The 15,645-nt window shown below is 50.5% G+C and overlaps 1 protein-coding gene across 5 annotated transcripts in view; it reads right to left on the bottom strand.

Moving 5' to 3' along the window:
- Nucleotides 1–1,469: 1,469 nt before the first annotated feature.
- LOC147629987 (uncharacterized) overlaps nucleotides 1,470–15,645 on the bottom strand; it is a 47,423-nt gene continuing 33,247 nt past the window's right edge. For all 5 annotated transcript variants that reach the window (XM_086811543.1, XM_086811541.1, XM_086811540.1 and 2 more), the window contains 3 exons: nucleotides 2,616–2,706; nucleotides 2,361–2,469; nucleotides 1,470–2,102 (listed from right to left, as the gene is read on the bottom strand). In XM_086811543.1, the coding sequence (XP_086667669.1) occupies nucleotides 1,879–2,102; nucleotides 2,361–2,469; nucleotides 2,616–2,706 (424 nt within the window). In that variant the 3' untranslated portion in view covers nucleotides 1,470–1,878. The remainder of the gene's footprint in view (nucleotides 2,103–2,360; nucleotides 2,470–2,615; nucleotides 2,707–15,645) is intronic.

The raw sequence follows: 15,645 nt of genomic DNA, 5'->3' as shown, positions 1-15,645 counted from the left end.
ACAGAAGGTGGCGAACAACGAAGCGAACAGAAGGCGGCGAACAGCGAACAGCGAACAGCGAAGCGAAGAGAGAGAGAGAGAGAGAGAGAGAGAGAGAGAGAGAGAGAGAGAGAGAGAGAGAGAGAGAGATATTAAGCGTCTACTAAAGATCCAATGGGCCTATGAGACCAAAGTGATACAATAATGTCCATGGCATATCTCATCATGGAATGGAAAATAAAACAGAAAGAAAACATAAACATAGCTCTCTCAGTTGGGTGATACAAAACTGTCCATGGAAACTCATCATGGAAATACTAAGAACATAGAAACATGAGAGCAACATCAACTATGTCACGTGGAAAGGTAGCTCGATGGCGGTGGAGCATGTCTTGGATCTGGAGCTGATGAGGTGATCGTGGCCGACCGGGGGGAGGGGGGGGGGTGCTGGGGGGGTCGGGCACACTGGAGTGCGGAGGCTCGGTCCGAGGTAACTCCTCTCAAGCGAGGTAGGTCCCGAGCAACTTGTGGAGGGTCCACAAGATCCACTATATCGGTGTCCTCCACCTCTTGGGTCCGGAAGAAACTGGTGATGGTTGGCTGGCGAGGGAGGGGGAAGGTGGTTGGGGCTGAAGCTCTCTCAAGAAGGTGTCCTTGTGTTTGCGGAGCTCAAGCAGGAAGAGGCCTAGGCAACGCTGGTCTTGGAAGTCAATGATCCTGGAGAGTGGACCAAATCCCTCACGAAATAGACAGTGAAACCTCCCGCAGATCTCATAGTATACTAGGTAGCAGCATATGTAATGCTCCTCTGTCTCAACCTCTGTGTGGCATAAACGGCAGATCCTCTCCTCTCTGGGTCTCCGTATGAGCTTCCCAGCTTTGAAGATGTGCTCAACTCTACTTGTCTCCACTCTTAGGCGATGGGATGAAACTCATATCTGGCCAATCGCAATCTGCATGGCATGGGACATGTGAACACTCAAGTCCGTCTGCAGGATGAATCCATCCTCAATGAGTGTGAGGAACTGATCTTTGTAGAAGTGCATCTTCGTGGGGAGCTCCGAAGGTGTGATCCATGTGCAATGGATGGGTGTAGAGGCTGAGAAGATCTAACCGGATAACCCGGTTGGTATCCTCGTGAGAGAGCCGGAGAAAAGGGGAGTGCAAACTGTACTGAAGGGGGGTAGGCGGTCCATGCGGAGTCCATATACTGATAACCAAGTGGAAACTAGTGCATACCATATTCCAGAGTGGCCCTCAAGTGCTAGCTGTCTTGAGGACTCCAGGGCAAGTCTCGGGTACCTGTGGGGATCCATGTGACTGATGCAATGGAGGTATGTGACTGTCTGGATGAGTGCATCCACTACCATCGGGGCTGCAGCAAACTCTGCCTGGATAATTTGGTGTGGGACTGATGGTTTGCTGTGGATCATACGGGAGAACAGCAAACGAGAGAGAGAGAGAGAGAGAGAGAGAGAGAGAGAGAGAGATTTTGATATTGCTGAGGTTATCATTCAGGAGCATTATAATCAATGTTTGTTAAGCTGTTAGAACTCAAAGAATGATTTTTTTACAAAAGCTTCAGTAAGCCAACCCTCCGTTCTCTTTAATCTACACAACCTTGTACTTCTTAGTCTACACAAACTCAACCCTTGTCCAATCAGCACCCCAACCCTCTTACAATCTGGTTTGAAGCAGGAAACAATTCACTTCTCCAACTGCAGTGGATATTGGAGAGGGGAGAGACCAATGAGAGTCATTCCAGGACCTTAGGAAATATTTCAGCCTTTGTACTCATTTTTCATGTTTCACATTTATGCACTTGCCTGGTTCCTTCCAAACATATCATGTAGATCCTAGGAGGTATTCTGATGATGGAAATCCGCTCACTTTTCTCATCTAGAACAAATGGTTTGATAATATTCTCCTCTTCAATTGCTGTCGCGTAGTCAGAGTCCTATTTGTGAAGCTCCTCTTTGTTACATTCCTTTCCCATGTCAGCTTGATTGTCCCTTCCAAGGTTCCAGCTGGACACCCGTGATGTGAAAGCTCCACATTAAAATCAGCTGTCCCCTTGCTCTTGAATGCAGTCACTGCACCTGCTAATGGAATCACCCCATATCCTACCAACGCCATAGAACATTTAACATCACTTTATAACATAAAAATAGTATGCTAGCTGTTGCAAATGTGTGTGGTTTTAAATGCATAACACAACAATTCGCCACAGAATCACAGTGTGCACACCCATGCCTAGGCGTGCACGCATACATTATGTTGCCTTGGTATTGCACACCCATGCCTAGGCGTGCACGCATACATTATGTTGCCTTGGTATTGCACACGGTTGAGAATATTACACAGCATAATTTTGAACTCACCGAGTGTGTCATCTGTTGATGTACGGTCATATTCTATGACACGAACCATGAGATACTCCTTTTCCAAGCGCTGTATTGCGAAGGTATTCAGTACTATCGTTGGAAGGTCCTGCAAATTACCCTTGTCTTATGAACTCCCAGTGTCTATTGAATACTGTGTGTGCATGTGTGAGTGTGTGCGCTTGCACGGGGAATTTTCAACGGCACCATATCAACTCAAGATTTGTTGCCAATTAACAGAAAAAACAGTATCACCTTCAGAGGGTTCCAGACAGGGTTCAGGTTCTGAAATCTCACTGTAGTATGGGCTTCTTCAAAGAGGTTGGGACCAACAAATGAAATGTATCTGGTACAGCAAGTCAAAAAAGCATTTCAAAGCTCACTACAATAGCCATGCTGTCAACTAATACAATAATAATTCATGTATCTGCAATTTCTTTTTTTGGATTAGTCGTGGTGTAACAGTATGACTGGCATAATCTAGCCCCTCAGGACATCAAAAATGGTTCTGAACAACTTTGTAATAGAGAAGGAATCGGTCTCAACCTGGTGCTGCAGGCCAAGTGGTCTCCTTTGCTGAGCTTGATGAGAGCTCATCTCTGCACGGGCTTTGATCCCTGGCGCGCGAGATGCTCAAAGACAAAAGCTAGCATATTGTCTTCTGTCCAGAGTCCTGGAACTCTGGACAGATAGGGTTGGGTCATGGAGGGTTGTTCCACCATCTGGAAAGAGACAAAACCCATTGGATTACGGCTCTGATACCAACTGTGAGACCCCTACCCCACAATTCCAACTACTCTACGGGGGTAGAGCGTACTCATTCGGAGCCTCCCCTACATTGGCCTCGACGATTGGCTATCCCAACTGCTCCCCGAGGCTCAATTGAGAAAATTCACCTGCCGAGAAATGTAGGTGATTCCTCCCGATTAATCTAACTTCCCCTTAGCTGGGATTTAAGGGCTGAAATTCCTTGATCATCATTCTTTGTTAAATGTTCGATTCTCTACGGTCTTGGGATTACCCCTTCCTATTTAGATCCTTAAGTGAAGTTTGTACAATGTTTTTCCCCTTTTTCTTTTCACGCACACACTCATGCCCAAATCCATAGGTCGAGCCTAGCCCCGTCCGATCACCATGGGTCTAGACGACCACCGCACCACTCAAGCTGTGGATCCGGCGTCATATACGCACCCACCCGTCACTTATGCTTTCACTCATGCACCCCACCAACAAAAGCAAGAGTACGCACACACGCCTCATGAAAATTTACATTTACAAAAATCATCACATATACATGCAAGTCATCACAACAAAACCATATATACAAATCCAAATGTAAGGCCGGCTACATTAGGCCAAATCGTCAAACTCACTATCTCACTCTTGATCTGTTGTCTGGGATCATAGGATCCAGGAGTATGTCCCCCCTTAGATCTTCAGTGGGACCCAGGAGAGTGAACATGGCATGATCTCTTTGCTAGAGAGGAGGCTCCCGGCACCCCCTTATTTTCTTACATAGCACGGCTGGCCGTAGGATTCAAATGCCTGAGATTGAGGGAACTCCAAAAGCAACAAGGCACTTGCAGTCCTCGGGCCTCCCTTAGTTTCTTTCAGATTTCTGGAAGAGGTTGTGGAACAGTTTTCAGCCGCGGAAGATTATAGTCTTTCTGTGGCAGATAGCCCACCACAACCTAGCGGTTGGCACTTGGTTGGCCATCGGAGGTAGATCAGTAGTTTGTTCAAGGGGTGGTGTGTTCAAGGTGTGGCCATCTACAGGAGTCCCAACGTCATTGCCTTTGGGATTTCCCGAAGGCTTAGCAAGTTTGGTAGATGATTCTCCTCATCTTCACTATGGAGTCTGGACCAAGCTCCCTCCGCATGGTTACTTGTGGCATAGTTGCTTGCAACCGAGGCTGAGACTGCCATGGTATATGATGAGGATGGTGGGGGCATTGCACGCTTCTCATCATCGAATCTCGACAGCTCCAGTTCTGGTTCCCTCTTCAGTTCACGGGACTTCAGGCTCTTGCTAGAGATTGTAGATTTCTAGCAGTAGTGATGTGTATTTGTCGAGTTTGCTATAGCAAGCCCATCAAGGGCATCGACACCCCACCAGCAAAGTCCATCCGGAGCATATGGCTCGATATCATTCGCACCCTCCATTGAAACTGGGGGGAAGCTTCAGCGTGGCTTTGATCCGATGCAGAAGCGCCCGCGTGAGGCCTTCCTGCGGACTTGGTGTCACAGCCCATTTCTCACTGACAGTGGTGGTGAGCCCACCTGGCATTATAGATCACCGGTATGGTAGTATGGTTGTTCCCCCCCCAAGAGAGTGGCTAGCTTGGGGAGGAGAGCACTAGGAAGAGAGAAAATAAGTCTAGAGAGAGTTTGATTTTATGAAAATATTTATTTGAAAAATTCTATCAAGTCTAACAAACATGTGGATATGCTCGGAATCTAAATCGGACTTCGTACGGGCCAAAATTTTTAATCATAGCGTAAAAAGCGGTTTACGTAAATTGACCTGGCTTGGTCAAAATTGGCCGTTCAGGATTGGAATGAGGTCATGTGACCACCTTGACCGAGCCTTTCAAGAGTGATGGAAGCAAGGGAATCGCAATCCGATCTCCCGAGCATGGCCAAATCTGAATAGGTCTAAATTTTAAAATAAGAGCAATAAAAAAAATATTATACTTAATATCATTGCCAAAAAATGGTAATAACATCCTTACTGCCATGGAATGCTTCCCATTTCCATCTCTATCAAGAAGGAAGGTTTCTAAACTAGCAGATAAGGCTTTAAACTCGATATAAGGGGCTGTATGAGCTTGGATGAACATACTAGTGTGATTAGAGCAAGATCAAGAAGGTTTTAAGCTTCTTCCTGCTGCCATCTAGAAGTGGGAGAAGGGGACTGTAATCAGCTGAGGCCTCTCCATCAGTTCAGGACTCTTCCTCCAGTCCTTAACCACCAAGTAAGTCCATCTCCTTGTGCTAATTGCATTGTTAAGGCCTATTAATTCTCTGTTTTCCTGATTGCTCCTAATCACTAATCAACAAATCATTTAGGCTCTAATCTCATCTAGGGCTGACTGTTAGGAGTTTAAATAATTTGGGGACTCATGTTAGACAAAAGCTTATGGGGCTAAGTAGTTTTATTGCCTTAAAAACAACTGTAATCACCAATTTAATTAGTGAGCCGTGGAAGGGATTAGTGACTTGTTTTGCTTAATCCATAAATGAGATAAGATAATTTTATTTTTATTTTCAATTGCTCATTCTCTCTCCATTGCTAAGTGAAGCCATATTTGGCAGTGATGTGTGTGAATACACTAGGACCAACCGAGGCACTTTTTCCCTCTTCTCGCCCGTGTGCTGCTGCCTACCCTTCACCCCAAGTCACTTGTCTTCTTGAATCGGATCAAGGAGCCCTTCTGGGAGAAGAAAGAGGACCGTGAAGCATGTAGTACTTTGTACTGTAAGTTTTTTGGTCACATTTTCGTTCCGGGTGCATTTTGGGGGCCGTTCGTGCGGTTTTCGATTTTTTGCATACATCTTCAGGGACCGGATTTGCACTATTCTTCGTTGGATTCTGGAGTAGTTTTGTCGGATCTAGTGCAGACGGGTGTGCATATACACAAGAAAGCATCAACAGACACTCACCACACCGGATTTGTACTATTCTTCGTCGGATTCTGGAGTAGTTTTGTTGGATCTAGTGCAAACGGGTGTGCATATACACAAGAAAGCATCAACAGACACTCACCACACCGGATCTTGTCTACGGGCTTTAGGGACCGGATTTGCACAATCCATGAACCCTTCCAAAACAGTCCAAAAACTTGCCCTGTTTCCACCCTTCAAATTGCCAAACCCTTCCTCTCACAAAGGGCCAGAGAAACAACTCTAAGACAGTCACGAGCCAGTGAAAAGAGAGACAAGGAGAAGAGAAAATAAACAGTAGCCGGCTGTCTCTACACAGTAGCAGTCCGCCGCCTTCCACTTGATCCTCCTGCTGTCCACTTTCTTCCAGAGAGAGAGAGAAGCGTGGGAAAAGCCTGCAATCCAGCCCGCCTGTTGGTAAGGGAAAGAGAGAGAGCATGCCCAGCTCTATGTGCCTGCTGTCCTGCAGAATAGCCTCTTCCGACGACTGTCCATCTGTCTGTGGATGAAACGATGATGAAAACTTGAGAGTTGTACCCATGTTGTCAAACAATCCTCTCCAAAATAAACTCGTCATCCGTGGATCACGGTCACTAATGATAGACGAAGGCATGCCATGATACTTGAAGATGTTCGCCATGAACAACTTCACCATGTGATCAACTTTGATCTTCTTACGCACGGGAATGAAATGAGCCTGCTTACTGAACCTGCATATGATAGTCCAAATGCCATCATTCCCCGTTTTTGTCCTCGGAAGATCAAATATAAAATCCATGGCTATGCTCTCCCATGGTCTATCTGGAATAGGTAAAGGCTGAAGTAACCCTAGTGTCTTCTGACAGTCAAACTTCACCTTCTGACAATCAAACTTCACCTTCTGACATACGATGCATTGCCTAACAAAAGCATCAACATCTCTTCTCAAGGTCGGCCAATAAAAGAAAGCCTCAACTGCCTTTACCGTGGCGTCAATGCCTCTATGAACTGCATACGGTGGAGCATGACTTTCAATCATAACCTTGAGTCGTAACTGCCTGGTAACACACAATCTACCATGAATCAACAAGAAGCCATTCCTGAGAGTATAACGATCATGCCGAAACATCTAATCATAGACCCTGCCAAAATCCTCATCCTGGGCATACTGCTCTTTCATCTCATCAAGCTCATGATGATAAGCAAGTGAAACTGCTAAGACCTCTGGCTTGCGTGACAAAGCATTTGCCACAACATTCTTTTTGCCTTCCACATGTACAATTTGAAAGTGGAACATAGACAAAAAGTTGGCCCTGTCAGGTGCATCCCGCACTTGGATGCCACCTAGACATATCTGTACAGAAGGTGCAGGACTTGGGATGGTGAACTGGTCCCATGTGAGCCCAGTCCAGGACGAGTCAGCCAGGGATCCATCTTAGTCGTTCGAGGTCAGTTGTGCATTGTCCTGCACAGGAGTCCAAGGTCAGGTGTGCACTGTCCTACACATGAAACAGTGCCAGTCCATGCTGTGAGTCTCCCTCTGGAATGATGTCAGTGATTCTGTGTATCTAGTATGGTACCGGATGCGAGATCACTGAGAAGTTAGTTAGGGTTTGCTTTTAGAACAAAGGGCCAGCCCATAGGGCTACCCCAAGTCTTAGTGTGGGCATGGGGAGGGTGTGAAACCACCCCCATGAGGGCCAGGAAGGCCCTGGCTGAACCCACCAGCCATGGAGGGGCTGTAGGACAGCCCCAGGGCATGCCAAGGGCAGCCGACCGTCCATGAAGCAACTATTGGGCTGTAGGCCAGGTATGGGGCAGTCCATACAGGCTGCCCAGCCTCAGGGTACTTGCAAAAACAGTGCCCAGCCCATCCTGAATCAGGCGCATGATGCCCAACCATATAGGGAATAATGCGTAGCATTTTATGGGATTTTCCTATGCTATTATCCAGTCATGGGACAGAATTAATGCTGGCCGCTTGCTTTAGAACTGGCCGACTGCTCATTAGAAGAAGTATAAATAGGTGAGCCCACAATCCCATTAGTTCATCTTATTTTTCACCAAGAGCTCAAGCATACAAGGGCTAGACAAGTTGAGAAGTTGCTAAGCAAAGGGGTGGAGGATTGCAGGTCAAGGGTAGAGTTTTTCTCAGCCAAGAAAGGTCAAGATTTCTGTATTTTCTTTTCAAATTTACATCATTCTAAAAAAGGAAATACACCATCCTTGGTGGGGGCCCTACAGAGGGTATTTGGGACCCAATACTGTGTCCTCTCCATCTCTCTCTCTCTCTCTCTCTCTCTCTCTCTCTCTCTCTCTCTCTCTCTCTCTCTATTTTAGATTTTCTTACACAGACATTGTATCAGATCCACCAATTGTTGTAACCTTTTTGGTCTCATAGGTCATTTTGGCCTTTTGAAGACGTTAATATATCATTTCATTTCATCTCTCTCTCTCTCTCTATTTTCTGCATATCTTCATTCTGTTTGTGCGTTAATTCCGTAGCGAAAAGAGTGCTGATTTTTGAGCATTGAAGTTACCGATCTTCTTTGAAGCTTCCGCTTGTTACAGTGGTATCAAAGCCTGCTTCAAGTGCAAAGATTCAGTAAAGAAACCAGAATTTTTTCTCGCTCGTGTGGTTGGTTTTTAGACGGGAGGATTAGCCTTTTCGGAATGACTCCTGTCCCTCAAAGGACGGTTGGTTTTCAGCCTCCCGAAGCCTTCGGACGTCTACCACACAGATAGTGGATGGTCAGATTGCGTTCCGGAAAGGAAGTGCATTGTCCTGCTATGGCGAGCTTCGACAACGAGAGAGACCAAGAACCATGGGACCAGAGTGCACCAGACAGCCCAGCTAGGGCACCAGGCTTGAGTGTTACAGATATGTTCCAAAAGATGATGCGAGCAATCACAGACCAGACAACCAAGTTGGACGAGCAGAAGGTGCAGATCTTGGCTCTGGAAGAGCGTACCCATTCTCCAGCGTCTTGTTTTCCATCTCCTCCTCCATCTCCTTCCGTATCCCAGATTCCAGATCCTCGACACAGGGACCCTTTCGCGGGGTCACAGCCGTAGGTGAGCTCTTTGCTCGAGTTGCAGATGCGTGCATTGGAGGTCCGCCGACAACGTGAAGATGAAGCCATGCGATGCGTGGAGCACGAGCGTTACCTAGCAGCTTTGGACGCCAGATTGACACCGGCGGCGCCCTCGAATCATTTTCCCGAGAAAATGAACTTCAGTAAGTATAATGGTAAACTCAATCCCACAACTCTCTATTCATGGTTACATCAGTTTGAAGCTTACTTTGCCGCAGTTAGAAAAACAGATAATGTCAGAGTGATCTTAGCCAGTTGGTACTTGGAAGGTGAGGCCATTCCTTGGTGGACTCAGTGGGCTCATGCCCACACCAGATTAGGTATGGCAGCTTATGTGTGGGACGAGTTTGTCCGCGACCTTAAGCAGCGGTTTCTACCGCCCCACTACCTTGAGCGACTCGAAGACAAGTTCAGGGGAGCGCGTCAGAACGCGCAACCAGTCCTTCAGTTTGCCAATAGAATTTCGACTTTATGTTTGCAATTAGGCTTATCTGATTCGGACAAGAAAGGGCAGTTTTTGTATGGCCTTGACACGCAAATCCAATGGGAGGTGGGTATGTTTAGGCCAGCCACCTTTGAAGACACACTCTCGCTTGCGCAGAGTGCAGAAATGAAACATAATGGTGGCAAGCCCAAGACTTCCCAGCCGGCTTCTCCCAGGGCTACCGCCTCGGGGGGCAAAGGCCAGAACCAGATGGGATCTTCCCCAGGACAGAGCCCGGGAGCCTCTGGCTCCAAGAACTCGAACAATGCGTCTAAGCTTACTCCAGACCAGAAAGTGGAGGCAGGCAAGACAGGTGGCATGTTGAGTGCTGAGGAGCTTTCTCAGTACAAGAAGGAGGGTAGATGTTTCTTTTGTCATACAAGAGGACATACTTCTCGGGATTGTCCTAAGAAGCCTCCAAAACCCGCCGCCGCTACCTCCACAGCATCCGTGGTGAGCTCAGCTCCCACACACATACCCCAGAAGCTATCCCTAGTTCTTCAAACCTCGATGCTTCAGTTGGAGCAATTATTAGCCGGGAGCTCGAAGATAAGCAGCAGGAGCATTGGTGGGTTCGGTACTAGAGACTAGCCCCACAGCAGCTTCAGTGGTGGCCAGAGCAGCTGGGCTACCTTCGGTCAGAGTTTTGGTGTCTGACATCTCCTCCCTTCCGAAGGTCATTCAGCTACCTATGATAGGGGGGGGGGATGGATTGATCATAGAGTGGAGTTCTCGGGGCTCCCGAACCAGTGCTTCATTTGCAGGCAGGTCGGTCATCTGGCCAAGGCCTGCCCTCGTAGGAGACCCCGACCCTCACCACAGCAGCAGGTCCCTGATGGCCCGCCCACAGATGCGGCTCGGCAGGCAGCCTCCGGGACACCTCCTCAGGCCACAGAGACCTCGGAGTGGCAGCCTGGACAGGGGCGCCGTCGAGGGAGACAGCCATAGCAGCACGCCCAGAGACCGCTGCACCAGTAGCCATAGTCTCAGCATCACTGGGTTCCCGTGAGGAACAGCTTTGCTCCCCTCCAAGAGGAGACCCCTGCGAGACGACTGAGGACCAGGAGATGCCAGCACCCCCTCCTTCACCCCCCCCACCCCCGTCTCCCCCCACCGCCACGCTTCCACCTTCGCCTCCTCCCGTCCCCGCTCTGGTTTCGGCAGCGGCTCCCTCTCCACCCCCCTCGCCCCCCCCTCCTCCCCCCCGCCCGCCTCACCTCCCCGGGAGGCCCTGGCAGTCCCTTGGTGTTCACCTGCAGTCCGGAGGGCGCTGAGCACCGACCTTGCTCGAGCACCACAGAGGAGACTTACCATGTCGATTCGGGCTTCACGGATATCATCTATCCGTAGTCGGCTGAGTCGCCTCGGCACTAGACAGCGCTCGGAGGCTTTTGATTACGCCTTCACACGGCTTTTTGGAGCAGAGGGCCCCCATGAGCCAGCACCCATCAGAGTTCATGTAGTGATTCCTCCGGCCCGCGGAGAGGAGGCACTTGATTCAGCGGTGGCCTTCTCGTTCCCTCTATGTGGCCCATGCGACCGGGAGTGGACTCTAGAGCTCGCTCTTAGCACTTTGAAGACTCAGGCAGTTGAGTTTTCTCATCATGTGAGCGATCTAGAGGTGACAGGTGTGATAGGCTGACTATGGGAGTTGGCTCATTTTTTCTTGGATCCCGGGAGTGTGGATGCCTTAGGGATTCGTCATTTGGTCGTTCGCATAGTGGCAGACTTAGCACGCGACCCTGGATATGTATGTATACACGAGGTTGCTCTGTCTGAGCGGGAGGCAGTCGCCATGGGACACAGCCACCACAGGCGCCTGATCCGTGATTCTTGCAGTACACCGGGTGGGCAGATTCGCAGCCGCTCGGATGGGGACTATTCTCCATCCAAGCCGCTTGCGAAGGCCCGCCGTACAGCTGAGACAGCATCCACCTCAGCAGGTCATCCATGAGGATCATCTCATGGAATGTACAGGGCCTTGGCGGAGCACATTATATACGCTATCGTGGTTGCTTGAGGCAGGAGCTTCAGAGATGCCTGGTTGGTGGCAGCATTGATATTTTGATGATGCAGGAGCACCATTGGGTGAGAGCAGGATCCGGAGATATGGTTCGGTGATGCCTGGTAGATGGGACACCTTTTGGTCTGCAGGGTTTGGTCCTTTGGGTGGACAGGGAGGAGTATGCATGGTCATTGCAGATGTATGGCGGCAGGCCATTGTGGATCGAGGGATCATTGTGCCTGGTAGAGCACAGTATGTCATTTTGAGGATGCATGATGAGCTAGTGGGCGTGCTCAACGTCTATGCGCCCAACCATGCTAGTGCCAGAGCAGAGGTCTGGACCCAGGTTACGAATGCATTGCCAGAGGCCGCACATTGGTGTGTCGGGGGTGACTTCAACATGCTTGAGGACCCGGCTGATAGGGTGGGAGGCAGTCATGTTACAGTGCACGGCACGGAGCTTGCAGCTTGGGAGCGATTTTGCATGTCACTGAGGATCACTGATGCATGGCAGCATGGGGCCTTCTCCCGCTCTCAGGACAGTCTTAGTTTCTCTTGGTCGGATCGCCGGCAGGGAGGGACTAATCCATCACGGATTGATCGCTTTTATGTGGGCGACTGGTTAGGGGAGCGAGGGGGCTCCGTTGGCATTCTCGCTGGCACCTCATTTTCAGATCATGCGCCAGTTATTTTGACACTTGAGGAGAGGACACGGGAGCCTAGCTTGCAGTTGAGGATCCCAGAGAGGGTACTTACAGATCCTAGTCTCGCAGAGGACATTGAGAGGATCTGGCATGATAGTCAGTGCTCTGACCAGGATGCAGCAGGCCAGTGTGCCCAGGGACTCATAGAGCTTAGCTCTTTTCTGCACGCTGCAGCTTTGACACAGCTGGGAGAGATTCGCAAGTGGGAGCAGCGGCTGAGACGTAGCCTTGCTTCGCTTCAGCGCCTTCAGGAGCAGCAGCCTGCATGTGAGTGGTGGCGTCCCAGCTGAGCCAAGCACGCCAGGAGGTTAGAGAGGCAGAGGAGCAGAGACATGAGTTTTACTATCGTCGCCAGGCCTCTCAGTGGACGCAGCTTGGGGATAGAGTGACTGGGGAGTTTTTTGAGATTACTGGACCCCGCCATGCTCGAGCAGGAGTCCGTCAGCTTGGGAGGCCGGACGGGTCTGTAGCTACCGAGCCCGGGGAGATCAGAGCCATTGCCACTGGGTTCTATAGAGACCTGCTTTCAGCGGAGCCAACCACTGAGGCTCGGGATGCTTGCAGACAGACGGTGTGGGCCCATGTGCAGAGGAGGATCACAGATCGTATGCGTACAGTCCTTGGTGCGCCTCTTTCAGAGGTTGAGCTTGCCGAGGCCTTAAGGGTCCTGCTGCGCCATAGTTGCCCAGGGGAGGACGGGCTGACGCGCCTGCCTTTTTTATGCGCTATTGGGACCTTTTGGGGCCAGGCCTCCGCAGGGGCTTTCAGTATGTTTTGGACACTGGGGTGATGCCACAAAGCTTTTCAGAGGGCTTGATCTTTCTTATCCCCAAGGGGGAGGGAGTATCAGATGATATTCGGCATTGGAGACCTATTACGATCCTCAATACTGTCTACAAGGTCTTAGCAAAGGCCTTGAGTTTGAGGATCCAGCCCTTCCTGGGGAGTTGATTCATGCTACCCAGACAGGATTCGTCAAGGAGCGTAGTATCCTTGACAACATTTTCACCTTTTGGGAGGCGACGGCCCGAGCTAGATTTCTTGGTGAGGACTTGGTCGTGATGCTTCTCGATTTTGAGAAGGCATACGATAGAGTCGATTGGGGTTTCTTAGAGGGCACTATGCTTCGCCTGGGCTTTGAGCCAGGTTGGATTAGAGGGGTGGCGGCTCTGTATTCCACAGCTCGCAGCCAGGTGTTGATTGCAGGAGGACGGGGGCCGAGTTTTGAGCTGGCCAGATCAGTCCGTCTCAGGGGTGTCCCCTCGCCCCTTTTCTTTTTCTCTTCTTTGCGGAGGCTATGAGCATGTATTTGACGGCAGAGGAGGTTGGTTTGAGAGGACTCCAGCTCCCAGTTCGGGGGGAGGACCTGCTCGATGCTGAGTTTGCTGATGACACGGGCTTATTTTTGCATGGCCAGGAGGCCAATCTTCTTCGGGCAGAGCAGTCGCTCCAAGTTTTTAGTGCAGCTTCAGGAGCATTGATCAATTGGCGCAAGACAGTGGCCTTTTGGATCAGTAGCGCTCCCACTCCGGCATGGAGCCCGGACCCCGGTTTTAGATGGATTCCTCCTGGCACAGCAATGCGGTATTTGGGATGCCAGATTGGACTAGATTTGTCACCTGAGCAGCAGATTGCCCCGCTTCTTCTGAGCATTCGGAAGAAGCTTTTGTATTGGAGTACAGCTCGACTATCCTTGGCCGGGAGGGTGGTGGTGGCAAATCAGGTGCTGTTAGCGACCATGTGGTACATTACGTCTTGCTGGATCTTCTCGAGCTCTTGCATCAGCCAAGTACAGAGGCTGATCAGGAACTTTCTTTGGTCTGGGCGGGACGGTCAGCCAGCTCGGGCAAAGGTTGCATGGGCAGTTATTACACTTCCGCTGGCTCAGGGAGGCTTGGGCATTATAGATCCAGTCGATCAGAGTAGAGCCTTATTGGGGAAGCTTATTGTTCGGGGGCTGCTTCCAGGCGCTGAGCCTTGGAAAGAGCTTCTCTTGCAGCGGCTGTAGGCTTGGGCTCCCCCAGCAGGGGGCACTTGGGCACCAGAGATCCGATGGATCTTCATAGAGATGAGTGCTCTCTCAGCGACCTCCTTCTTGTGTTGAGGAGCGGGCCAGACAGCCGCTCATCTGGAGCCCAGCGGTTCGCACAGAGTAGGGTCATATGCTGGGTTCTCGGCCTCGTCTAGCCTGGGGACCTTTGGTGGCAGGCCCAGCACGTAGCTTTGGAGACTGGCAGGCCTTCTGCAGTCTACCAGAGGAGATCCAGGTGGAGAGGCTGAGTCACTTCAGAGGGGGGTTGATTATGAGGGATGACATTCAGGAGGCACTCACAGAGGAGTGGTTCACGCCTATCGAGCTAGTGGCCCCATGGTGGATGGGAGCCTTTACACAGTTGGAGATCCTGATTGTTGTCAGAGCTTGCACTGAGGATGGCAGATGCCTCTACTATGAGATTCAAGATGAGGGCAGACTTCAGAGAGTGGAAGTGGAGTCGCCTTTGGTTGAAGAGTGCACCTTTCAGAGGATACAGGTAGTGGCCGCCGCTTCTCGGAAGTGGCATATTGACCCAGACCCTGCAGATGTGCTCCCGGATTGGCGCATATGGGCATATGCAGCGCACCCCTTCGCCCGGCTACAGTGGGACCCTGGTGAGTACGAGTGGCATGATCCTTATGCATCCCTTGAGGCCACAGAGATTACCTTTTTTCAGTATACTGTTCGGTTGGGACGACATATTTTGACGGCGAGGAGGATGGTCTCTCAAGCTGCAGCGGGGCACTGGCGGCTACATGGACTCTCACAGGAGTTTCTGGAGGATTTTTGGGCCCGGCTCTGGGCTAGCCGACAGGCCCACAGGATCTCGACTTTCCAGTGGTGGCTGGTCGCCCATAGGGGCTCAGCAGTTGGCACCTGGCTTGTCTACAGCGGTCTTCCGGCGGCCTGCGTCCGATGCGGCCACCCTATGGAGACACAGAGACATTGCCTTTGGGACTGCCCTCAGGCGCAGCAGATTTGGCTGCGGATGCTGCGTATTCTGGCCCCCCTCTCTCCAGAGGGTATATATACGTGGGGTGCCGCTGCTTGGTCGACTTCGTAAGGGCCTGCTATGGGCTACGAGACGGAGCAGGACAGCCAGGCCATCAGATTCATTAGGGGCCAGCCTCGCCTTGTTCCTTCACCGGATTTCTCGTCCGCCAGCTAGACACAGGAGAGGGATCTACGATGGGAGCTCCTCAGCAGCATCACCATCTGGTTCACCTGGAAGGCCCAGTGTTTCAGGGCCTTTGAGGGGAGACTGGAGCCACCAGTAGAGACTGTTCGGGGGATTTGGCAGGAGTTGATCCACACCTTGCG

Source organism: Cibotium barometz, chromosome 17, assembly GCF_041138505.1.
Source record: "Cibotium barometz isolate CiBa-2024 chromosome 17, ASM4113850v1, whole genome shotgun sequence".
Taxonomy (NCBI): domain Eukaryota; kingdom Viridiplantae; phylum Streptophyta; class Polypodiopsida; order Cyatheales; family Cibotiaceae; genus Cibotium; species Cibotium barometz.
Note: the sequence above shows the minus strand (reverse complement) of the source record. Positions and strands in the feature narration are given on the sequence as shown.